Source organism: Cyprinus carpio, chromosome B14 (genome assembly GCF_018340385.1).
Source record: "Cyprinus carpio isolate SPL01 chromosome B14, ASM1834038v1, whole genome shotgun sequence".
NCBI classification, from domain to species: domain Eukaryota; kingdom Metazoa; phylum Chordata; class Actinopteri; order Cypriniformes; family Cyprinidae; genus Cyprinus; species Cyprinus carpio.
In genome coordinates, this window is record NC_056610.1 from 23183171 (window position 1) to 23210748 (window position 27578).

The following is a 27578-nucleotide window of genomic DNA, read 5'->3' on the forward strand; positions in this document are numbered from 1 at the left end:
GAAAAAAATTAAGACAGGGGTCAAAATTATCACAATCCATTCTGAAAATTACCATGTCGAGACAGATTCAATTCTTTACGGGTTCTCTGCCCTGATTTTGGGAGACAATCTGCAGAAATCTCTGGTAAAACTGTGTTAAACTAAGTTGGAAGTATTATACTTTTATTGATCATGTTCGTTTGGGTAAAAATGAGTCGCACTGGGTGGAATTGATATTTTTAATACTTCTCGAGTTACAGGCACGCAAACTTTGGAAAAAGAATATTTATGGCTCTCGGACAGCAATGCAAATATTTTAAGAGAGAAACAAGGCATACAGGTGCATCTCAAATTAGAATGTCGTGGAAAAGTTCATTTATTGCAGTAATTCAATTCAAATTGTGAAACTCGTGTATTAAATAAATTCAGTGCACACAGACTGAAATAGTTTAAGTCTTTGGTTCTTTTAATTGTGATGATTTTGGCTCACATTTAACAAAAACCCACCAATTCACCAATCTCAACAAATTAGAATATATTTTTATACCAATAGATTATTTGTTCTTCAGAAATTCTTCTTTAAAAGAAAAAAGTATCAGCTAAATGCAAAGTGAAACCACATTTGGTTTCTGGCCACTGAAAATGTGAACAATTTTACATTTTACTCCTGGAGTCATACTTAGAGCCCAGTATCTCTGGAACTGAACCACACAGGGCCTTAAAAATCAAGACACCAAAAGGAAAGTTTGTTCAGGCCCTAAATCTAAAAGGGTATTAAGATATCTTTGATAGAGGTCTTTTAGGCACGCACACTTTGGAGAAAAAAAAACTTGTAGTCATTTTTCTCCATTTTTGAAGTGTCACTATTGGCATATAATGAAGATAGCAACAAAGAATACTAAAGTCAACAGATTCTGACTGTGTTAAAATAATGATGCTGCAAAGTCATTTTTACCATGCTGTAATGTGGCTCTGAATCTCAGGTGAAAATTGCCATTTTGACTCCTTACTAGGGATGTCAACGATTAATCGACGATCGATTAATTGTCGATAAGAGATGCAATCGATTAAGGCTGTCGATGGTCGGTTAACCGCTTTAATGTTGGGCTGCATGCGGCTCATGCGCAAAACACGTGCGAGCGCTGTGAGTGACGGACGGTGACTGTAGCAGTAAAAACATCATCATTCATTCACCAATGTACAAATTAAGCTTTTAACGTGATTTAAACTTTAAAAGTAGCCTACATTAAAATAGAAATAACATAAAAGTTCTTCAACATAAAAAGCATATCATGCGCTTTGCAGGGCTGCGGGACACAGGACAGAAAGGCTATCCTATTACTTGTTAATTCGTTCCTACGACTTATTAATTTGTGGCAATTGTCCATGTTTCATAAATTTTTGTTCCCTAAATAACCCATGATTTAACTAAATAAGGGAACAAACTAATAAATCGAACGAATTCCTAATTCATGAAATCTTTCATTTCCCTTCCCATGTTTACCACAGTAAGAGATGCGAAAACAGTGATTAAAAGTGAAAGATAATAAAATAAACCTGCGAAATTAGAGGACTGTGAAGATTTAGGAAAAGAAACAATGCCTGTATGTTATTGAATTTCTGGAAATTAGTGACTAACCGGCAAACCCGAACAAAGCCGCGTAAATGAAGGCTATGGGCTCGAGCGCATGCAGAGCATGGTCACGATCTAACATTTTCCTATTATTCCTCTAATAAACAAAGCTTTTATACCACACTTGTCATAATCAGAGCTTATAATTTGTAAATACATAATTGCTGGATTCAAAACAGCGATTAAAAGGCGCTGTGACCGACAATGGCGTTTTCCCGGAGCATTCAGTGATGTCACTAAACGGTGACGCCATCGCTCACAAGTTTCTGCATGGACCCAACTAGTGCACAGGTTCTCAAGCCCTGGGACAAAATATGATGCTTTAAGGAAAATGTATAGCCTATATGAGTAATAGGCCCAACATAAAAATATTTTTTTTTAAATATGCGAAATAAATCCGACTTAAATAATTAAGATAACATCCATAAGTTCACGGAAAAAAAAGGAACGGCACCATAAGTTCAAAAAAGGATGGCAACGCATTCTGTTTGTTTGCTTTATTTTACAAGAGCACAAATCTTCTGTTTTTATTGTGTGCGCACAAATGAAAGTAAACACTTTTGCGGAAAAGGTTGTTTTTTTTTTTTTTTTTTTTTTTTAAAGTCTCAGGCTGTTTCGATCGCGCCGGAGCCTGCTGCACACGTATATTCTAGCGATTCAAAACTTACATCGCAGTCTGTTCATTATCAAAATAAAATAGTCAATTAAACATTTAAAAGGTTACACTGGTCAGTTTTAAATTAGACCTTATACCGGTTCACTCTGCTGTTATGCCAAGGACGTTTTTGCTCATATGAAGAGGATGATCTTTTCCGTCTATATGCGAATGCGTACAAGCCTAGTTAACATTATAAATAATAGTTTAATATTCAAATACATTGCGAATATGGAAACATTTGGATTTGTGCCCGTATGAGACATGAGCAATAACCTCCAAATTAATCTAGCCAAAGCCGCGCTCGCACATCCTCAAAAACAAACATGCACTGTCACTATCTAATGCACTGTATGCCAGATTTTTAAAAACAAATAGGCCTCCGGAATGCAAAAAATTAAAAATCTGACATTTTATAGGACAGAATCCAGCAGGATCAAATTAATGTATGTGAGCAACAGTGTTTTGCTGCAGCAGTGCCGATGTAGTTCACTTAATGTGCAGCGCAGTCACACGCGCGCCACAGTTCCGTTTGGGATAATTTTATTTTAAATACCATAATGTCAGTTGAAAACATTGCAATTGTGTTTTAAAATACAACAACGAGTCGCACCACAAAATCATTTAAAGAGGCGCGTTCAGCGGTCTCCCGTGCGGGATAGGAAGCAGTCACACAAACTAAAATTACCTCAAAAGTATGGCGCGCTCTCTCTTATTTTGAGTATTTTATCAAATGATCTTAATCACATCTATTCATTTTACAATCCTGCTTCTAGCATTTTATTCAGGACTAAATCCCTTTTATCATTCAAGTGAGAAAGCGTTGTGTGTGTGTGTGTGCACGTGTGTGTGTCGGGTGGGCGAGTCGGTGGGGGGGGGGGTGACTGCGTGCATGCCAATAGAGCATTTTTTGCAGCATTATGGTTAACGATTAATCGATTAATTGATCGTTAATTAAATGACGGATCGATCATGGAAATAATCGAAATTTGACATCCCTACTCCTTACTACATAAATATATATCCAAGACATTTAATAATTTGCCTCTTTTCTTCATTTATGTTTTACTTTAACTAGATTTTTTTTTTTTTTAACAAACTCAAAAATTTAAGCCGGGGGACCCCTGGTTGAGTTGACACGGAATTACTCAAACATTAAATGAAATAAAATTTATACATTTATTAATAATTAATTATCAATTTAATTTATTGCAATTTCAGCTAGTTGCCAAGGCAATATTTCTCATAATCAAGTACTAAAATAACTAAAGAAATTAAAATGAAAAACTAAAACTTAAGCTACATAAAAAAAAAATACTGAAAACAGAAAATAAAAATAATAATAATAATAATTCACAATAGAATTAATAAACTAGCATACCAATAATATTAAAATATCAGTCCAATAAACAATTTTGCAATGTGTAAATTTAACTGAAATATGTAATTAATTGAAAGACAAAGGGCCAGGGAGTGTGCAGACGTGCTGGGGTCATGCTGCGTTAACTGACCTGTAACAGGAGCGGCAGCAGGAATCGCAGAAGCTCGTCTTCTCCAGGTCTGATCTTCTCAAAACACTCCAGCACCCAGGTGAGGAACTCGTGTCTGTCTAACATGCCATCCTGCCACACACGTACACATGCGCACAATAAACAATCACATCAACATACACAAAAACACTCTTCTTTTGATAAACGACTTATAGGGATACTCCACCCCAAAATGAAAATTTTGTCATTAATCACTTACCCCCATGTCGTTCCAAACCCGTAAAAGCTCTGTTTGTCTTCAGAACACAATTTAAGATATTTTTGATGAAAACCTGGAGGCCTGTGACTGTCTCATAGACTGCTAATTAAATAACAGTGTCAAGGTCCAGAAAAGGTATGGAAGTTGTAGTCAGAATACTCCATTTGCCATCAGACGTGCAATCTGGGTTATATGAAGCGACGGGAACACTTTTTGTAAGCAAACATAAACAAAAATAATGACTTTATCTCAACAATTCCTTTGTCAACAGTCTGCCTCTGTGTCTCTCCATATATGACGTATGCTCTTCTGTATCATCCGCAAAACCACAAAAAAACGATGCGCTGGTACGTGTATTTAGCTTTGATTTGAAAGAAAACAGTGCATCCATGTGGCGCGGATGATACAGAAGAGCATACAGTGATATGGAGAGACACAGAGGAGACTGTTGACAAAGGAATTGTTGAATAAAGTCATTATTTTGTTTTCTTCGCTTACAAAAACTGTTCCCGTCGCTTCATATAACCCAGATTGCACGTCTGATGGCAGATGCAGTATTCCGACGACGACTTTCATACCTTTTATGGACCATGACACTGTTATTTACTTGACAGTCTATGGGACAGTCACAGGCCTCCCGGTTTTCATCCAAAATATCTTAAATTGTGTTCTGAAGACAAACTGAGCTTTTACGGGTTTGGAACGACATGAGGGAAAGTGATTAATGACAATTTTCATTTTGGGGTGGAGTATCCCTTTAAAACATGGTAACAGTGGGCAGTATGACACATCTTTAATGTGGCATGACAAGTGATTGTATCAAATTCGAAGATAGGCAAAAATATATTAAAAACATCTTATGATAAAAATATAATTTTCTCTGGCTCACTTAAATCCTTTTGTAAGACTTGGGATCCCTATATTAAAGGCCTACCTTTTGCACCTGTATCTGGCATGTAAACATGTAATATTCGTCATCTGTTTTTTTGCTATTTATTAGTTCATTACATCTATTTTGTTCCACTTGTTTTTCCTTATTTATTGCTTTTCTGTCCATCTGAGTTAATATGAATGAGGGGATTGTGGAAGGGATTAATAATGGACAATATCTGTTACCTTGTTATCGTTATTTCAATCTGTACTGTCACAAGAACCACCAATAAAAAGATTTGAAGTAAAAATATCTTCACTTGTGTTTCAAAGATAGCTATGGGTTTGGAATGACGAGGATGTATAAATGATGATTTTTTCTTTTTTTGGTGAACCACCCCTTGTGATCTTTGTCTGACATATTTCCATTTTTCTTTGTTGCACTCTGACAGCCCTCTGCATCACATGAAGACAGCTGCACTGCATCTGTAAATAAAGCCGGGCCCCACCCACCTGAAACATGAACATGGCCAGCTTCTCGTTGTACTCCCACTGTTTCATGGCGGTTTCCACCTCAGCAGGAGGAGCAGGCAGCGGAGACCCGCAGCCCTGGCCAGGAGACTGTCTGTAAAACTCTGCCACCTTCTGCAGCTGCTCCCACAGGTATTTAGTAATGATCTGAGTCCATTCTGCAGAAGCCAGATAAAGCCAGTGAGGCATTGCAGCACAAAGCCCAACAATCTTCATTCCCAGATTAAACCGGGACGGCGCTGCATGTTCGATAGAGCCAAAGTATTATACGATCATACAGAGCGATGCACAATTACCACACTAACCTATGCAAGGGTCAATGACGTGCCTCTTCTTCACCTTGGTTTCAGTTATAGCAGCGTGATACGCACACGTCATTTTAATCATCCAAGCAGATCGCATCACCGGCACACAGTACTTAGCAAGGTAGCCAAACACTTCCTCTTTCTTGCTGAAGATGGGAACCTAGTGCGCACACACAGCAATTAGTCACAAAAACCCAAGCTTTAATACCAAATTGTGAAATGTAGCAACGCTTAGACGTTTGCTGTTAACAGCATGTTCTGGATCTGCACAAGCGCTCTGTTCAGAGTTTATAAACCGCAGCATGGCAAAAGCGAACCTTTTTAGCGAGCTGTGTTAAGGGTTTGGTGCCGGCCAAGTCTGTGAACCAGTTATTAATGGAGCTCTGCGACCGCGCCGTGACGAGCCAGAAGTTGTCCTTCTGATTGACCTGCGGCTTCCTCTTGCCAGTGTCTGGAAAGGTGTTGCAGCGTAGCTTCTCCGCGATGATGCTGCTGAAGTTTGAGCTGATCTGAAAAGCAGAAGGTAACAGGGACGCCGAGTGTAAACGAACGAGGTCGGCGGGTCGGTTGGGGTTTTAACACCACGCCAGCGTCCTTGGTTATTTTCATAGCGAGTACAAAGTTGAAATACTATAAAAAGGCAATTTGTCAGGTTTTTTATATTTCAGATTAAGATTAAAAATGGATTCAGGGTTGCCTTCGCTTTCAAGATCTTCATTTGATATTAAGCACTTGTGTTTTACTTAGTTTCTTTTATATGCATTTGTGAGCCTGGAGCACAAAAGCAGTCTTAAGTCTCTGGGGTTTATTTGTAGCGACAGCCAAAAATACATTGCATGGGTCAAAATTATAGATTTATCTTTTATGTCAAAAATCATTAGGATATTAAGTAAAGATCATGTTCCATGAAGATATTAAGTAAATTTCCTACCATAAATATATCAAAACTTAAAACTTAATTAAATGCATTGCAAAGAACTTAATTTGGACAACTTTACTTGCTTTTTACCCTCATGACTGATTTTGTGGTCCAGGGTCACATTTATGCATCCATTCATTATCATATAATCATTTTAATGTTCCATTTAATCAAATTAAGTCTGAGCACTGAAACGTGCACAGATGAGATTATTTAATAAACTCTGCCAATTTTATTTTTTTACCATCATTACATTATCTCCTGCTTTTGCTCTTCTCCGGCTTTACTCCGTAGACTTCTCAGCCGACTGGAGATTAATACAGTTTTGGGAACCAGACAACTCAAAAACAAAAAATCTGAGGGAGTTGTGAAACATTTTTTTTAATATCTGTGATATTGAATATCTGTAAGGGTCCATTCGTTCGTTCCTTGGGATACCACGATGACTAGAGACCCAACAAAAATAGACAAAGTTCTGTGTTTCCGACAATTTGACTGATAAAATGCATGTATGCAGATAACCTCCGCACTGATAATCTTACCTTCGAAGAGTTGAAATTGACATTTTTAGCGCTGCCATGCTCATCGCCTGAAACAGCTGGCTGGTTGTTAAATCCTTGCTTGACATTCAATGCCGTCAAATCATCCTAAACACGAGAGAGTGATAGTTTCAGTTATTACGTGCCTCATGCATGCATGCATATCCCATTCTCACTTCATTGTGCCGGAGGGCTACTCGAACGCCCGAGACTTAAATCACTCATTCATCCTAATGAACTCTCAAAATGCATCAAGACGACAACCGCTGAACTCAGAAAGAAAAATCTGCAGGAGCAATTATAAGACATCACATGCAATGCTAAAAGAATACAATTTATGATGCACTCTATAAAAAGAAACAGATATGATTTACTTGCATATGTATTTTCTGTTGCTTACAACTGAGACTGTGTTTAGCTAAACAGCACCTAATAGCATTTTAGGCTTCACATGCACGTACATAATTTTTTTTTTTTTATCTGTGCATGAATAGATCATTACGAACCCATGATAGTCAGAAATGTTGCTTGCTAGCTTTTAAAACGCGTTCATGAGAAACACATCAATTCAAAATGAGTTGTAAACAAACATATATCGTTACACATACAGACAGCATTACAGTACTAACAACCTATTTGGGATTGTTTACATCTTAAGTATTTATTTTCACGTAATATAGCTTTATTTATTTCTTGAAATACATAAAATAATGATTAGTAACGGTTGTGGGTTTCATGTGTGGCCCTTTTAAACGGCTTTAAAATAAAACGCACGGTAAACACAGATTCTCAAATCATTTTTAAAGCTGGGTTTCACTAATAAAACGACCTTTTTCACTCTCTAACCATCTGAAAATAACAACTACAGGTGAAGACCGAAATCATTTGAGGCAAAAATGTTGTTTTTCTGTCCGGCTAATCGAGCCGTTGGTTTCATTGTTATTGGCCGTTAGCAGACGGCGGGGCCTGATCTCAACAGCCCTGAAAACACACTTTAATCTGCTATTTAAATATAAATGTCGCTACAGAGGATGAGAGAAAGTCTTCTAACCTCCTTTTGCTTCGGGTCCTGCGGATAGACGTCGGGAGGACCGAGTCTGGGCCGTTTGAGAGGCCTGTGTTCGTAGCTCAGAATGCCGAAGGCAGCCATCATCCCCGCGGCATGTCAGCCGGTGTGTAGCCGATCCTGAGCGCTGCTTCTGCGGCTAGAGCTCCGCTGCTTCACCCGCTGCTTCCGCTCCGACGAGAATGATGGGTAAACACGAGACAACATAAAAGTCCCTCCAAGTACAACAAACAGAGCTTCTTTGATTTTTTTTTTATTGCAATTTTTAACAACCAACATAAAAGTGCAATGACATAAATTACATGAAGAAAAAAAAAAAAAAAATTTATATATATACATATATAATATAAATAAATAATATAAAAAACAGATACAATTAAAACATAATAAAAATATACATACATACATATATAATAAAAACAGATACAATTAAAACATAATAAAATATGAAAAGTAATAAGAAATGCACATGTCCATAACAAGTACAAATAGTTACACATTATTTAAATATTATATTTAAGGTTTCAAAATATTTTTTTGCTTTGTTATTTCTTGTTCATTTTCATTTCTATTTTAAAATGAGTAAAATTAGTTTTACAAAAAAAATAAAAAAATAAAAAAATAAATAATAATAAATAAAAAAAATCACAACAAATTCATTTTGTGTAAATACAACCAAAAAATAAATGGACAATACCACACTTCAAGTCAATGTATTTACAAAACTATGCAATTAAGGATAAATACCATGAACAATCTTAAATGATACCTAAAATTATTTGTGATACAAAAATGTCTAGCGATCTTAAAGGTCTCTTTCCAGTTGGCATCTTGAAATTGTGATCTAAAAAAAAAAAAAAAAAAAACAATGCTAAAGGAACACTGGAAATTAGGCATTTTTACTTGTTATATCAGAAGGTCCCACAGCGCCATTGTGGTTTATTTGCTTTGTTTTGTTTTTGATGAATGATCATATTAGCAAATGAAAAATGCATATCCAAAAGTTTACTGTTCAGGATGATAAAAGTCCTAAGTGAGTGCCATGGATGAGTAATATTTCATACATAATGTTTATATAACGTTTGTCTTTATATAACGTATGCCATGTTAAAAAAACGTCCAGACAGGCATAATTATAAACCACTTGAAAATTATCTCTGACAAAAGCTATTAAAACACACGTTATATTGTAACCTTCCATAAACAATTTATACTGTACAAACTGTATATTATATCCCCTTAACCCTTACAGAATACATTTATTGTATTTTTACATTTTCAATAAATACATAAATAAATAAAATACTATGATTTATGAATTGTTTCTCCAAAAAGTGTCTCCAAAAGGTCAATTTAAAAAAAAAAAAATTTTGTACCACACACACACAAAACCGTTAAATGTATAAATATAATCTTTATTCGATAAAGCTTTTTTTTAATAACAATCATAAACAAGTGTTCACGAAACAACCACAAAACTATAATCTCTGAATCATAAAGAACAAGACGACTCTTAAAGATTAGAGTATCTAAGTTTGTGAACCGATTTCTCGTCATCTTGATATTTCCAAGATAGATATCCAAACATATACTGCACGGTATATCATATATATTTATATATATATATAGACCTAAATCCTTGCATAATTCAGGTACCTAAATGTGCAATTTTCATCTTGAAAAACAAAAACAACCAAGTCCTCCATCTGTGAAGAGATCACAAAGTGTAGTCTTGATATGAAGTAGTACAGGCACTCCTCAAGAATGAATGAGATATTAAGCATTAATAACTTCCCAGCCTCCACGTGTGCATGAAACATAAATTAAAGTCTCTTTAGATTTCACGAATCATCTGAGAATGTAATAAACCCAGCATGATGAAAAACATCACAACAGATGCGATATAAGATTACACCGAAATATGCACTTAGAATACAAATAAGAGCAGCAGTGTCTCGTTGAATTATTGCAAGAACTCACATTGCACATTTGTGTCACTAAAACACTATTTGCACGATGCTTTTGACAGATATCTGCCAAATATGTAACAGCCGAGGCACAGAACTTACACGGTATGAGTAACAACGAAAGCACTAGGAAATGAAACAGAATAACTCTAATAAAAATAAAAGGTTTTGTGCTGATGTCTGGAATGATTGATACGTGTGACGGATCTGAATGTCATCTTTGATTGGATTCATATAAATGCCTGAAAATGGCAGATAAAAATAAGGCAAATCAACCGGTTACCTCACGGTCGATACATATCTTGCATACTTTTATAAAGTAAAATAAAAATGCTGAACGACAGGAAAACAAACACATTATCAGTGTGCAAAATTTACTTCGAACACAGGCAGAAGGGAGAAACACACTCCATCAACACTTCAGCAGGCCAGGAACACAAATAAAGTGCCATCAACATCTCTTCTTCATGACATCATACACTATATAGTCTCTCTGTGTGCTTACTATAACAATTAAAGTACTACAAACAAACTGACAATCTCAGTTTGAGCAGCTTCTAGGATTTCGATCTGCTCTCCAGAGGCTCGGTGTCTTCAGTGTCTGCTATCTTCTGAGGGGTGACTACGTGTTTCTTCTGCTGCCTCCATCATGGCACGAAAACGTGAGTTTTCATCGGCCAGCAGGTTTGAAGGGGTGTCAAACTCCAAAATCTGTTTCAAAAACAACAAGACATGACTTTGACTTACTGTATATAATCCATAGTGTATATATGTGACCCTGGAGCACAAAAGCAGTCTTAAGTCTCTGGGGTATATTTGTAGCAATAGACAACAATGCATTGTACGGGTCAAAATTATATGGCAAAAATCATTAGGATATTAAGTAAAGATCATGTTCCATGAAGATATTTTGTAAATTTCCTACTGTAAATATATCAAAACTCAATTTTTGATTAGTAATATGCATTGCTAAGAACTTCATTTGGACAACTTTAAAGGTGATTTCCTCAATATTTAGATTTTTTTGCAGATTTTCAAATAGTTGTATCTCAGACAAATACTGTATATCAGTAAATTTTGAAAAATTGACACTTAAGACTGGTTTTGTGGTCCAGGGTCACATATAGGCAGTGTTTGACACAAAATATCAAACAAAGTCCAATCAGTCTAAGCAAATGATTTTGCACGATTTTATAATACTCACTTTTCTGTTCTGAGTCAGTTATTCTACACATAAATCGAATGCATCAGATCGATGTACTAACACTTTGAAAACATGACACTGTTGCAGCTGCATGTGTTAATGTTAGTTTGACAGCTCTCTCTCTCTCTATGTATATGCACTACAGATATAGAATTATCTCTTAATCTAATTTGACATTTAACTAATTCATTACGCTCTGTTTGATTTTTACAGTCTGCACCTTTGGGTCTGATTATCACATTAACTATGAACATGAACAATGCAAATTCTTCAAATACATTAACTTGTTTTGTACATTATATTATTACTTTTATTGTTTAAAAACTAACAAATTTGTGTTTTGTGGATGTTTTCCCCATAAAATGTATACTTGAGCTGTTTCTTATAAATGCCACTTGGTTTAATGTTTTATTGTCTATGCATTTAAACACTTAACATGCAATATTGACAAAAACGATCTCAATACTTTTAGGGAAATTTAATCATATGTGACCCTGGAGCACAAACACAGTCTTAAGTCTCTGGGGTTTATTTTTTAGGCCTGTTGTGACTCCCAAAATCTTTCATATTCATTTGTGACCCTGGAGCACAAACACAGTTTTAAGTCGCTGGGGTATATTTATAGCAATAACCAAAAATACATTGTATGGGTCAAAATTATCCATTTTTCTTTCATGCCAAAAATCATTAGGATATTAAGTAAAGATCATGTTCCATGAAGATATTTTGTAAATTTCCTACTGTAAATATATCAAAACTCAATTTTTGATTAGTAATATGCATTGCTTAGAATTCATTTGGACAACTTTAAAGGTGAATTTTTTCAGTATTTAGATTATTATTTTTATTTTTTTGGCACCCTCAGATTCCAGATATTCAAATAGTTGTATCTCAGCAAAAAAAAAAAAAAAAAAATATTATATCATATATAAAAAAGCTTATTTCTTCAGCTTTCAGATGATGTATACATCTCAGTTTTGAAAAATTGACACTTAAGACACTTAAGGTTTTGTGGTCCAGGGTCACATATTATGTGTGATTTTTAGTTCACAGCAGTGACCGAAATAACATGTTCATTAAGGTGTGATATTTGCCAACTTTAATTGATTTCTAGGGACATTTTCACATTTTTCACAGGTGTGTTTGTTTGTTTTTCAGAGTGAGTGATACTTGTCAGCTTTCGCACTGTTAAAACAACAATGCTATGAGCGGACACATATCGCTCACCCCTGCTGTGTGTAAACCATCACTGTATCAGTGTCATTAAAACAGCAGCAGATAAAGCAGGACACCCACCTGCCCCTGGTCCAGGACCATGATCCTGTCACAGTTGAGCACAGTGTTGAGGCGATGGGCGATCACTAGAGAGGTGCAGCCACTGAACGAGGTGCGAATCGTGTCCTGTATGAGGCGGTCTGTCTCTGTGTCTATAGCAGCTGTAGCCTCGTCTAACAGCAGGATCTGAAACACACACAGCACATGAATCACAATACAATGGCCGGTTGTTGTTTTCTTTTTGTACGTTTTAAATTAAGTTTTTTCCCCCTGTGTTGACATGTCTAATTGACACTGTGGCAGGACACATCGAATGGCTTGTCTCGTCATCTTTAGAATAGCCAATAGTCACAAAACATGAAACATTTTGATCGAATAAATACAAAAATGGTTAAACTGTAACATTGTGTAAATCAGTGGTTCTCAACCAGGGGACCTCAGCAAACTTTTTAGAGGATCTTACAATGACAAAACAAGTATTAAAATAAGCTGAAACAACTAAAAATAAGATATTTCTTAATTCAAACCCTCAACAACTGTTTGCTTGAAGAACCAGGATTCTCACTGTCCTGGAAAACCTGACAATATTAGACAGTCTCATTTTAAAAGTGATTTCTACTTACTTACTTTCTAAATAAATAAATAAATAAAACTTTAAAATCCGTAGGATTGTTACACATTTTTCTAGTCATGCCATGCTCTAAAACAGAGTAGAAACTGTGAGTAAAAATATTTGTAATATTTTTAAATCACAGATTAAATGTTAGAGTCATGTAAATTCATTGGCTAAAAAGAGCGGGATCCTTGAAAAATATTCAGCTTCTAAATCTTTTGGAATCCTGCAAATGTAATTATTTTAATTTTAAATAAAATCATTTTAATGACTTATTTATTATTTATACAGAGACTAGGAGTGCCCATAGTTGATAAAACACACCTAGGAGTGCTGGCCTTTTGATATTTTTTTTGCAAAATATAAGGCCTTGGAGTCAAAACACAGAGAACCACTTTTTCCCTGAAGAGGAATTATATACAATATCTATGTGTCACTGACATAATTCATGTATTCTATTGTAAACTGTGCTGTACAGAACGTTACATCATGTCCCATTCTCAAATCATCGAACATATTGTGCACAGCTTCCCATGTTTACAAAAAAACAACAACAAAAAGACCGGAATGTGATGATTCACTGTCTGCCATGTGGTGGCAATGTTTCACCACTTTACAACAGATTCACCAGTGCATCTCAACAGCAGGGGGATTACAATGATGAATGCAAATCATACACTCCATCTAACCATACTAGCAAATATAGTCAAATGGATCGAAAACCTTTCATCAAAGTTGTCCTAAAACCTAAATGCGCTCTTGTCTTAGGATGAACTTTTTTGATCCACTTCAGATTTTGCCTACTGTAGTTCCTGGCCACAATATAGTTCCTGGTAGTATTAATATGTTTCAAGATTCAATTTTAAGGATCGGTTTGCTTACTTCTGTAAGAACGATGGGTTGTTTCTTATTTAAATCTGTACGAGAGAGCGTATCTGATCTGCACAGTTACCTTGCTGTGTCTGAGAAGAGCTCTGGCCACACACAGCAGCTGTCTCTCTCCCACTGAGAAGTTCTCTCCGTTATCCGTCACCTCTGAATGCAGTGAATTAGGCAGCTGGCTTACCTGGAAATAAATCAACATGTGACTAATGCACAGCTACTCCAAAGCCAATACGAAGTCAGACTTTGGAAAATCAAACCAAAACCTTCTGCTATTACTCACCATGTCCTTAATGTGCGTTTTCTCCAGAGCTTCCCAGATCTGTGCATCTGTATATTGATCCCAAGGATCCAGATTTGATCTGTTAGTGATATAAGCAACTTAGTCAACATAATCTGACCCTAGTCTTACTGCGCATGATTCATCAAGTGGATGTTATTCTGGAGGAAAATAAAAAACATTCATCAAAATGCAATAACTTGCTCAACTTTTGAAATGAAACTGCTGTTTAAAAGTTTGGGATTAGTACGATTTTTAATGTTTTTTTTTTTTTTTAAAGAAGTCTCTTCTGCTAACCGAGGTTGCATTTATTTGATCAAATATACAGAAACAAACTGTAATACTGTGAAATATTATTACAATTTAAAAGAAGTGTTTTCTGTTTGAATATAATGTAAAATGAAATTTATTTCTGTGATCAAAGTTGAATTTGATCAGCATCATTTCTCCAGTCTTCAGCGTCACATGATCCTTCAGAAATCTTTTTTGGAACCTGTGATACTTTTTTCAGGATTCCTTGTTAAATAAAAAGTAAAAAAGAACAGCATTTATTCAAAATAGAAATCGTTTCTAACAATATATCCCTTTACTATCACTATTAAAAGTATCACAGGTTCCAAAAAAAAATTTAAGCAGCGAAAACTGTTTTAAAAAAGGAATAAATTATATTTTAAAGATGATTTCTGAAGGATCATGTTGACACTGAAGAGTGGAGAAATGATGCTGAAAATTCAGCTTTGAGAAAACAGCAATAAATCATAATCAAAAGTACTATATTTAAACAGAAAACCGTTCTTTTAAATTGTAACAATATTTCACAATATTACAGTTTATATAATGCCCACTTTTCTCAATCCAATCAATCCTAGTTGGATAAAATGTCTAGTCCTACTTTTTTTTTTCTTGTTGAATATCCTGTTTCACATTGAAGTACTGTATGTGACATTGTGTAAGTGACATGGGTTGCATCATTTTGACTTCATGACTTCAGGAACAATAGCGCACGGCTAGTCTTGGTAAAGTGACGTGGACCGTACCTGACAGTACCAATGAAAAGAACCGGCTCTTGGGGGATGACTGACAACTTGCTCCTCAAGTCCTCCAGACCAATGTGAGCGATGTTGACACCATCGATGATGATTGATCCCCGGCTGAGCTCCGCTAGTCTGAAGAGTGTGACGCCCAGTGAAGATTTCCCTGAAGAAACAACCCACCTGTGTCACAAACTATATCCTCCACCAGTAATATGACCAGCAGTAGAGACGAACATCTGAGAGGATAAAAAAAGCCAAGTAGACCTGCGTACCTGAACCCGTTCTGCCAACTATCCCTACAGTCTCCTCTGGAAGCACACTAAAGGAGAGATTCTTCAAAACCAGAGGAAGGTCATCCCGATATCGCATTTCCACATTCTGGAAGGTGATTCGTCCTTCTTCCGGCCAGCTGGAAGCAGGAGCGGAGGAGCCGCAGATCTGTCGAGGACCTTCGCTTTCCAGGTTCTGAGTGAATAATGATTATCTGCATTATTTTTCATGTAGATGCAGGTGTGGCTATTAGTAACCTGAATGTGTGAGGCTTCTGGTGTCATTCACTTCCAGTTATTTTAGCTGTACAAAATAGTCAAAATAGTCTTCCCTATATCAAGTTCAAGTCCATTTTATTTGTATAGCACATTTACAACAGCCACCAGGCTGACCAAAGTGCTTTACAGAAGAGCAAGATTACACCAACTACACAGAAAACAGGACTAAAATCAAAGCCTGGTCACAGGATCGCAGGCTTCTAGATGGAGTGTAGAGATGAACAAGTCAGAGAGGTAGACAGGAGCTAGGTTATGTAGGGATTTATATACAAAGAGTCTATTCTCTGACAAACCGGCAACCAGAGTAGAGATCTAAGAATTGGAGTGATGTGTTCATGTTTACGACACTTTAAAAGAAGTCTGGCCGTAGCGTTTTGGACAAGCTGAAGACGCACAATTTGAGACTTAGATGTACCGCAATATAAAGAATTGTAGTAATGCGTAACAAATGCATGGACAGCCATTTCTAATTTTAGACCATAAACGAAAGTGATAGAAACTGGATCCAATAACAGAAGAGATATGTTTATCAATTTTTAAATGCTGGTCAACAAGAATGATCAGCCGTGAGGATCTAAAAACGAATAAACTTTCTAACTCAGGGCTTATACACTGAGGTTCTCATTTGGACCAAAAAAAACAAGAGGAAGAAATTTTGGGCTAGCCATGATATAACCTCCTCTAAACATTGCAGAAGAGAAGTAATCGCAGTGGAATTGTTTCTTTTGATTGGTATATAGATTTGAGTATCATGTGCATAAAAATGAAAAGATACACCATGTTTTCTTAGAATAGAGCCCAGAGGTAGCGTGTTAAGAGAAAACAGAGAGGGAGCTAAAATAGAGCCTTGTGGAACACCACAGGTTAGAGGTGCAGGGGAAGATGTAAAATTACCCAGCTTCACTAAAAACTTTCTGTCAGACAGGTGTGACCAAAACCATTTCAGAACGTTTGTTTTTAGACCTATCCAAGACTCTTATCTGAATAATAATGAGAAGTGGCCAATAAATCTAAAAGAATAAGAACTACAAGAATAAGAATAAGAACTATAGTCTCTGGAATCAGTAGAGAGGTAAATATCATTTAACACTCTCAAAAGGGCAGACTCAGTGCTGTGAGCAAACTTAAAACCAGATTGAAAAACCTCATAAATACAATTATTTGTCAGAAAACGCTGAAGTTGATTCTGCACAATTTTCTCCAAAACTTTTGAAATGAAAGGTAAGACAGAAATTGGCCAAAATGTTCGTTTTATCAAAATCCTTACGAATAAAATCTTTGTAAATAATGCATAGCTGCCAGTACACATCAAGCTTTTCTTGTGATTTGTCATATTTACAGGTACTTTACATACATGAGAAATGTGATCAAACATCAAAGGTAAAGCTTCTTCAAAGTCCGATTTGGTGAACTGAATCAACTCGTTCACTAAAGAGAACCATTTCAAAAGAACGATTCGTTCGTGAACCGAACATCACTCAAGACTGTTTGCCTGAGGCTCTGGATTACAGGTAATAATGCTGTAGACCTAAATAATGTTCAGTTTCTTGCACAGACCGATCATTTCGCTTCATAAGACCTCAATATATCATCAGGAGCCACAGGTATTAATTTTGTGCTCCTTTATATGCTTATTGTTTTATTTTCAAAAACGGGCAGCTGCTGACTTGACTATGAATCACTAAGGACCACGGTTTCAGCTAAAAATCTTCTTTACTGTTTACCTACATGTACATCTTGGATGGCCTGAGGGTGAGTAAATTAAAAGCAAATTTTCATTTTTGGGTGAACTATCCCTTTAAGAGTGTACAATGATCATAATGCAAGGCAAGCACATCGACTGTAGGCTGGTTATATGATCTATTTCTTTAGCGGTATTCACGATAGGATTTTACTGTTTGATTCATAGGGCCCTATTTTAACGATCTAAACGCAAAGTGTAAAGCGCACGGCGCAGGTGCACTCAGGGCGTGTCCAAATCCACTTTTGCTATTTTAACGACGGAAAAACGGTTGGCGCGCCGGGCGCATGGTCTAAATGGGTTGTCCATATTCTCTTAATGAGTAATGGGTGTTTTTTGGGTGTAACGTGCAATAAACCAATCAGAGTCTCATCTTCCATTCCCTTTAAGAGCCAGTTGTGCTCGTGCCATGACGGATTTGCTATTTACACGCGGAATTTGGCAAGCGCAAAGACTGCTCGTGTGAGAGCAAATAGATATCCTAATTCTGATACATACGATGACTATCCATTATGACATGTAGGCATTTTTATATTTAATTAGCCTACAAAAAATTCTTATGCATTGCAATCTTTTAATTTTTAATATTTGGCATGTTTGCTGTGCTGGTGTGCGTCCCTGTGTTTAATAAGCAGCGTGTACAGTACTCGCGTTGTGGACTCGCCTATACTAACGCGCTCTTTAAATAACAAAGAAAAAAACATTTCGCCAGACTTTAGACCAGGTATGAGTTGGTCTATGGCACAGTCTATTTTCAGTTCCTTAAAATAGCAATGCGTCAGCAATGTCCCTGAACACACCTCTTTTTTAGACCAGCAAGCCCATGGGCGCACAAATGGGCGCAAATGCATTTGCTAATTAAACGAGGTGGCGCTGGACGAGAAAATGCGAACAGCGCTGGACTGAAACTAGCAAACACACTTGTACTGCGCCTTGCGTCGCATTGCGGCGGGTGTATGATAGGGCCCATAGACTAAGCAAGCTGTTTTCAAATGGATCAAATAGTTTTACTGCACTTTTTTATCCTTACAGTTGCTTAACTATAGCAGCTTACTTCTGCATTGCAAAATAAGCTGGATACTTTGTACTTCAGAACTCAGCAAGACCATTATTGGCTTCATTAATCACTGTTAAATGCTTTCCGCCACTTGGGCGGCAGCTAAGACAGCTGTACTGCTCTGCTTTGATAAGAGCCTCCTGAAACAAGCTGTGTCATACGCTATAATGTTCTGTCTGGCAAAAAAACGCATCCCATGAAGCCTGCTGAGCGTGATGTAGCAGGCTCTCTATGCAGCGCTGACCGCTGGGCTCAGCCGCCTGTGCAAAGCAAAGATCTGGTGTCTTTTGTGTGCCGTGTCAGTTGAATAACAAATGGTCCGTCCCTTTCTATTTGTCATTGACACAACCAGCACGCATGTGTCACAGGAGCTTCTACCTTTATGTAATGATTGATCCGCTCCACTGATGTAAAACGGGCTTCGGTTTCAGAAAGCAGCCTCACGGTGAACTGAAACAGGCCGGTTAGCTGGATGTGGGAAGGGAAAGAAAAACAGGGAGTAAATATCAACTGAGCAATAGTAAGCAATGCGAATTAATGATGGCACAGTAACAGTCCTGCCTTACAAGCTTCCCCACTCATATACAGTATGTGAGAGCGGCACACCTGTACGGCGTAAGAGATGGCCAGACCGGCGTAAGCAGGAGGAATGCGGCCGTGCATGAAGACGATGAGGAGGGCGACGGTGGTGATGAGAGAAATGCTGATGAGGTCCAGACGCACAGCCAGCCAGCGCATAGCACAGCTGAACAGATAGTGACACGCTTGGTTTGTGTCAAGCAGGGCTTGATTCCTGGTGGAATATTACCAGTATTTAACCTTAGTTAAGTCCTTATTTTGTAAGTTTATTTAAAACATACTTTTAATCTTGTGTGTTTGTTTGTCTATTGTAATATATTGTAAAATGTAATTTATTTCTGTGTTCAAAGCTGAATTTTCAGCATCATTACTTCAGTCTTCAGTGTCACATGATCCTTCAGAAATCATTCTAATATGCCACTCAAGAAACATTTCTGATTATTAATGTTGAAATCTTTTAACATGAGAAATGTCATTACTGTCACTATATAATGCATTATCGAAGTAATTCTTAATTATATTTATTATTGCAGGTTTTATTTTAAACATAAATATAAAATGTATAATAAAACTTCTTTAAAATAAAAGTCACTAGGTTCTGTATTTTTCATGATTTTCTGATGCAATGCCATTTGTGAGTGTGCCATCTATGTGCTGTTTGAACTTTGTGCAATCTTTCTGAGGCCACGGTACACGCAGACCTCAAGTAAAGTTTCACTTCAGTGTTTGTCTCAGAGAAAAGTTCTGCAAAGTCATGGAGGGCATTCTGTAGTGTGAATATTACCTGTGTATGAAGTCAGCCCCCCTGCCGTAAGCATAGATCGTGGACAGGCCTTGCAGACTGCTGGTGATATGAGAGGTGAAAGGGGATTGGCTGATATTTTCCAGGCGCTTCAGCTCACGAATGAGAACCCTTTGGGTAAAAAGGACAATCGGAAAAGTATATTTATATATATATATATTTCAGTCCCCGACAAAAAGTCAGCCAGGCTGAGAATATGAGCGGCGATATACGGCTGAGTTTTGATCAAAGCTCTGGCTCATCTCATCTGCTTATCTGTGTGGCTCACAGAGCGGCTGTGATGTGACAGTTAGTGGCTTATGAGATGGAGGCCCACAGGGGACAATAACAGTGAGACTGAGGGGATCTTCCTGGCTGAGCTGCAGTCATTTCTGGCTTCTGAACTGATTTATATGGGGCTTTATGGGCCCTGTCACACATCAGCGCTAACGCAGACAGGACAGCAGGGTCAGGCAGAGCCAGGCCATTATTGATGAGCAATCAGTGCATATATATATATATATATATATATATATATATATATATATATATATATATATAAAAGGCATTGCATGTGAATAATGTTGTTAATGATTCATACTTTTCTCAAAAAGAGCCCAAGCAAAGGAGGACGAACATGCCCTTGACATGCTTTTTTTCTAAGACAGATCCTATGAAAATATATTTATAAGGGTGGTTCTGTTGTCTTTTTAGACATTTAAAAACAATATTAAAGAAAAAAATATTCTGCTCACCAAGGCTGCATTTATTTGATAAAAAACAGTAATATTGTGAAATATTATTACAATTTAAAAGACCTGTTTTCTATTGTAATGTATTGTAAAATGTAATTTATATTTATTTATTTTATATATATATATATATATATATATATATATATATATATATATATATATATATATATATATATATATATATAAATAAATTCATTTCTTCTATTATAACCATTTATTTAAAATTATTTAGCAATTTTACAAAATGTATTAATATACAAAATTATAAAATAATAATAATAATAATTTTTGATTAGTAATATACATTGCTAAGAACTTAATTTGGACAACTTTAAAAGTGATTTTCTCAATTTTCTCTTTTTGCACCCTCATATTCCAGATTTTCAAATAGTTGTATCTTGGCCAATATCATCCATACATCAATGGAAAGCTTCTTTATTCAGCTTTCGGAAGATGCTTACATTTTTTTGCATTTTGGTCCTAAATATATACTAGTATATAGAAAATATATAAATAGTATATTATATATATATATATATAATATCTTATCTTTTTTAAAAAGATAACATAAAAAAAACAACCATAAAAACTCAACAATAAAAAAACAAATAAATATAAAATTTTTCATGGTTTTCTGATGCAGTGTCCTACAGTTTGAACTTTGTGCAATTTTAAAGTACAAGATAAATTAACAGCTCAGCATATTTTTCATGGTTTTCTGATGCAATGTCATACAGTTTGAACTTTGTGCACACTGTTGGAACTCATATAAGTTGATTAACAGCTCAGCTATCTGTTTGACCCAATAAATCTGTAAGACCGAACCTGGAGATGCGGTTGACGATGAAGAGGAACGCTCCTAAAGGAATGATGGAGAACAGGAACCAGGGAAACACAGCACCCACCATGCCCAGGCAGAACAGCACTAATGTCACATTCTGGAGCAGCATTTCGGCTTGCATCGCCAGACGCACGTCCACTACACACAGAGGAAGAACAGAGAGCGAACGTGTGAGAGAGCGAGACATCAAAACCCTTCGAGACGCCCCCGTCATCCTGCATGTGAAAGGATTTGTGAAGAGAGATAGAGAGAGGTTCCTCACCCTCATCCATGTCCCTGGAGAAACGGTTGAGAATTCGTCCAAGGGGTGTTGTGTCGAAAAAGCGCATGGGGCTCAGAAGTAAAGTCTTAAATAGTTTATCATGCAGAACCGAGGCTGCCCGCACAGTGCACTGCAAAAACAACAAAACAACACACACAACACTGTTAATAATGCATGCACCAATACACAACCAACATACTAATAAATGGCGCTGTGATTTAAAAAACCTACACAATTCTTTAGTTAAGGTCCATAAAGCAAATAAACAAGTCAGGGATGCACACACACATTTAAACAGACATAATAGCTAGATATATACGGGGGAAAACCTTGGCAAGCACACAGGAATGCTTCTGCTCTGTTACACAATAGCAAAACACGTCAAACAGTGTTCACTGTTGACACATACCCACACACCACATCAGAATAAAAAGAAAATTATAATTAATAAAACATATTACATATTAAAAAACAATAGATTATTTTAATTAACAGGACAGAGACCACTTTACCAGCTTTTATGGTGCAAATGAAAGTTATTTAAACATATGACATATTTAATATCAGTGTTGGGGAAAATTCCTTTTAAAGGTAATGCATTATAAGAGATTTTAAACTCCCTTTTAAAAAAACTAAACAAATTGTGTTACTTAGTTACTTTTTATGGAAAGTAATACGTTGCGTTACTTTTTCTCATCTAGTATGGGCTTGGTTGTATGTTTTTAATTAATAAAAAAAATAGATATTTTTGGCAAATGTAAAAGACCTTTCACACCAAAAGTGAAATGAATAAGCCTCAGGCGGAAGAAATTAAATACATAAAGGATTTTAGCTGTATTTTACATTTACCTGTATTTATGTTTTCCTGTATGCATTTACAGTAGCTAAAGATTTTATCCAAAGCACCTTACATTGGAGGAGCATTAGTAATTTGTCATGTAGCCAACAATATTTGCAGTGTACAATGTCATGTTTATAAGAAAGATAGTTTAGGAAACTAGACAGAACAGAGGAGAAATGGAGAAAAAATAAAGATTTTTTTTTTTTTTTTTTTGTGCGAGTATATTGGTTTAGTATTGTGTAGTGGTTAAGTGAAAATGTGTGTTTTTTGAGGTCAGTAAGATTTTTTTTCCCCTAAGAAATTAATATTTTAATTCAGTGAGGATGTATTAAATTCAGAAGTGACGGTTAATACGCTGATAACATTACAGAAGATTTCTATTTGAAATAAATGCTGTTCTTTTGAACATTCTATTCTTGAAAAAATCCTGAAGAATAAAATGTTTCCACAAAAATATTGAACTGTTTTCAACACTGATAATAATCAGAAATATTTAAATATTCAAATCAGCATATTAGAATGATTTCTGAAGGATCACGTGACACTGAAGACTGGAGTAATGATGCTGAAAATACAGCTTTGATCACAGGAATAAATTACATTTTAAGCTATATTAAAATTTAAAACAGTTATTTTAAATTGTAATAATATTTAGCAATATTACTGTTCTTACTGTAATTTTAATCAAATAAATGAGGCATTAGTGAGCATAAGACCTCTTATAATTAAAGTGAGACGTGAATGATACATTGTGTATCTAATACATTAAATATATATATATATATATAATATATATATATAATAGATAGTATATAAATAAATTAATTTTGTCATTTTAAGTCACGCAGGGAAAATAAAGTGGCTGGGATTGCTGTGCAGTGAGAAATAGAAAACAGTAATTGTGAACTGTACTGTGTACGGATAAAAAGAGCACTTTTAATGTAGAAAGCTTCGTTAATTATAAAGAAAGCGATCTAATTTTGGTCACTTTAGCACTTTACACACGAGGAGTAGTTAATAATACATAAACGTCACCACTGCGACACATATAAACACACGGTTACATAAGTACAAATATTCTAAAACACATATCAGGAGACCATTGAGAATACGCCAGACATGCCTTCATAACAAAATTCCTCACGGGAGAAAATATTACCATTTGGATTTGATGCTTTCTGGCACAAGGGAACAAATTCGTTCCATTAACAGAATATGTAAAGTTCCCAAATTTGCAATCTTACCTCTGGGTAAAAAGAGATTAGCCATCATCGAGGAATTAGTGAATACAAGTGGCACACAATTACACAGACACATAACCTCTCTAATGTGCTGTCGGCTCTGCTTAATGGAGAGGAGGGCACGGGGTCCTGAGGGGACACATATACTCAACCCCTCCAGCTCAAAGTCAAGACACTGGACAGATAAATGGATTTAGCCTGCAGGCAATTTCAATTAAAGAGCGGAAAAGAGAGAGAGAGAAAAGCAGACACTTGGCAATGTCATGGACTGCAGAGCAAGGATTTGATGTGGAAATGAAACCGAAACTACAGAAAGTACACTGTTCTAGATTTTTCACTTCACAATTATTGTGGCCAAAATAATTCTCAGTAACAATATATCACAAAATCTATCGAAAGAAAAGAAAACAAATTCTTTATTTCAACAAACAAAACAAAACAAACATTGCAAATTAATAAAATAACGTTATACAGAAACTTCATACTGTATGTGATGGTATTTCATGATTTGTTTTATTGCATTTAATATATTATACTTTCAATAAAACATTTGCATTTTTAAAACATTTGAGTTTTTGTTGCATTTACAGTTTTGACGAGCAGGCATCATTAATGTGCGATGTTTGGAGCGCTTCGAAATAGAAAATTATTTTGCGAAGCAATTGCTTCAGTTGATTCAAAGCTTCAAAAAAAAATTGTTTGCATCAAAGTACAACAACATATCAGAAAAAAGACATGTTTTTACACCAAACGTGTGTTAATCGAGTTTTTTAACTAATTTAATTATATTTTAATTAACTTCAGTCCGTGAACTGATGTGGCTTCTTATCACAGAATGAGGCAGAAATGATATTATTTGATAATATTCTGTAGAGCGAAAAAGGCTGTGTCGATTATCATTGCATTTTGGTGCATGCTTATCACAATATATTGCCACACCACTAATTAACATGATATCGATATAAAAAATTGTAATATCACAATCATCGTCAAAACCGGTATATCACGTGCACAGTCAATAACGTATCGGTTTACAAAGACTATACACCACTGTGGGAAAAGGCATTAATTGCGATGCCCTCTTGACAGATTAACCTGCTACTCTCAGGTAGATTCAGGCAGTGATGAATAGTGCATGAGCAAAGAGGAAATGCATCTGCCTAAGTGTTTGATAAAATATTCAGCAGTGTGTAAAGGAGACAGGAAGCCTGAACAGAGGAATCTCGTTCGCTGATAGATTACCTTGACGAACACCAGCCCTCGCACCGTCTTCAGGAAGAGCGCCGCCCCCATGGACAAGACGTACACCCTGGAGTAGTACTGCATGTGCGGATTCAGTCGCATGCTGTCGCTCTCGGCGGTCGTGTTCGTCTGCAGCAGAGAGGAATTCTACAGGGACAAAGGAACATCACCTTGGAAACGTGATCCATCCCTGGAGATTCCCAACAAACCAGCTGAACTGCGTGCATCAGTCCCAAGCTCAGTTATTTTACAGAATGCGAGTTAACTGCAGCATCTGTTGCCATGATTGTCCCTCTGAGTAAATCGTGTGGAGTCTTGCACTTCTAATTAGTTTCGCGATTGATGTTCGTTTCGGCTAAGCATCAAAACTCGGCGATTAAAGCTGGTGATTTGTCGCCTTAAAGGAATAATTCGCCCAATAACGAAAACTGGCAGCATTTTTTTCACCATCAAGTCATTTTCCAAAACTCCCTGCTGAAAAAAACAACAGACACCATCACAAAACTGGGATTTGTATTGTTTTGAATGGAAACTGTAATGTGGGTCTCTATTGGTAATTGGTCACCTTCAATTGGTGGCTTGTTAAAACCACTAAATCCTAATGGAATATGTCCCAAAACACAATACAGAATACTATTTTTAATGGCTTTAATGGTTAAAGGCTGATGGTTTGTGATGGTAGTTGTAGTGGAAACCATTAGAATCTCTGTTGTTGTTTTTTCAGCAGGGCTGTGAAGACTTATTTCTTCTGTGAAACTCAAAATGAGAGAAGTTTCCTTGCAATTATAAGGAATGTGTGAGCTTCAAAAAGGGTACAAAAGAACCAAAAAAGTATCATGGTCCATTTAAAAGGGTTATTCTACTCTAAAATGTAAATTCTGTCATCATTTTCTCACTCTCATTTTTTGTTTAATTTCGTAACACAAATGAAGATGTTTTTAATCAAATCTGTCTCTCTACTCAAAGTCTGTTTACTCAAAACTCTGATGCTTTAAAATATTTGTAAAGATATTACAAAAAGTAAATCTATATTAATTATGTAGTTTAATAAAAGTTTTCTGGAGCCACGATTATGTTAATCTAATAAAACTAGCCAGCTATGCTAGTAGTAGTACTGACAGTGTCACGTAAACGTGGCTGATGGTGCGAAAAAAAGAGGAACAGACAAACCGATTCAATTGAGTCATTTACGCTGGAACCGCTCCGACTGATTCAAACTCAAATTTGTGACTTCGATCATTCAGTTCAAGCGATGCACCAGCAAAAAACTGTTTAAAAGAGACATGCATTTTTGAATTTCGACAACACTTATAATTTAAAAACATGTAGTAACAAGTGAAATGGAGCTTTTCGAAACTCTGAATCGGTTAAACCATTGCGTCGCAAAATGATTCACTGTTTCGAAGCGTTCCAATCGGATCGCGTATCGCGAATCATTTGATTCAGATCGGGACTTCGGAGCTGGTTAGTGAGGCATTTGATTCAGATTTGAATAATGGTTCACGAATCATTGTGAAATTTAGCTAGCAGGAAACGCAGATTAATTAAGTTCTATATTCTCTTTCGAGCAGCCGAACAATCCAAAGAAAATATCTTTAAAACAAAGAAAGGTCACTTATAATACTGCCAAAATAGCATCTTCCTCAGAAGTATATAAACATGATACTAATTGCTTGATGCATGAGAACAAAATTTGTTGGTTTTTGCTCGCAGGGGTGTAAAAAGTACTCAAAAATGATACTTAAGTGAAAGTACAGATACTAAGTGAAGAATTTTAAACTTAGTTTGCCAAAAACATACATGAGTAAAAGAAAAAAGTGATTTTTATTATTTTTTTAATGGTTTTTGAGGGTGAGTAAACGATGAGAGAATGAGATTTTTGGGTGGAGTATCACTTTAAAGAGCAAGATGTGATGCAGAGCAAACATCCAGACACACTACAGGAACCTGTGTTGAGTTAATGATGAGTTATATAAAACATACAGTACTGACTTTTTGTGTTGTCTATTCATCACCCCTGTCCGCAACAATAATTAATCTATTCATTGTTTATTTGGGGCATGTGGTTTTATTTTCTCAACAAATAATTATATGCAATTATTTGCAACAAATTAATGAATAAACCAAGGAATTATTGAGATTAAAAAATAATTAATTGACCGCACTGGAGATTTTCTTTTTGTTTTTGG

General features: G+C 36.0%; 2 protein-coding genes across 2 annotated transcripts in view; both read right to left on the reverse strand.

The window, feature by feature from the left end:
* Positions 1-8439, reverse strand: part of LOC109050552 (mediator of RNA polymerase II transcription subunit 12-like) — a 47188-nt gene extending 38749 nt beyond the window's left edge. The window contains 6 exon segments of the mRNA XM_042738647.1: positions 3779-3889; positions 5400-5575; positions 5723-5882; positions 6040-6231; positions 7184-7288; positions 8232-8439. Of these exon segments, the coding sequence (XP_042594581.1) occupies positions 3779-3889; positions 5400-5575; positions 5723-5882; positions 6040-6231; positions 7184-7288; positions 8232-8333 (846 nt within the window). The 5' untranslated portion in view covers positions 8334-8439.
* A 1208-nt stretch (positions 8440-9647) lies between these two features.
* Positions 9648-27578, reverse strand: part of wu:fb13g09 (multidrug resistance-associated protein 5) — a 42960-nt gene continuing 25029 nt past the window's right edge. The window contains exons 18-29 of the mRNA XM_042738648.1: positions 25390-25536; positions 22066-22195; positions 21788-21941; positions 20211-20339; positions 19454-19640; positions 19226-19315; positions 15774-15966; positions 15505-15664; positions 14471-14549; positions 14258-14371; positions 12714-12878; positions 9648-10924 (exon numbers count right to left, since the gene is read on the reverse strand). Of these exons, the coding sequence (XP_042594582.1) occupies positions 10808-10924; positions 12714-12878; positions 14258-14371; positions 14471-14549; positions 15505-15664; positions 15774-15966; positions 19226-19315; positions 19454-19640; positions 20211-20339; positions 21788-21941; positions 22066-22195; positions 25390-25536 (1665 nt within the window). The 3' untranslated portion in view covers positions 9648-10807. The remainder of the gene's footprint in view (positions 10925-12713; positions 12879-14257; positions 14372-14470; positions 14550-15504; positions 15665-15773; positions 15967-19225; positions 19316-19453; positions 19641-20210; positions 20340-21787; positions 21942-22065; positions 22196-25389; positions 25537-27578) is intronic.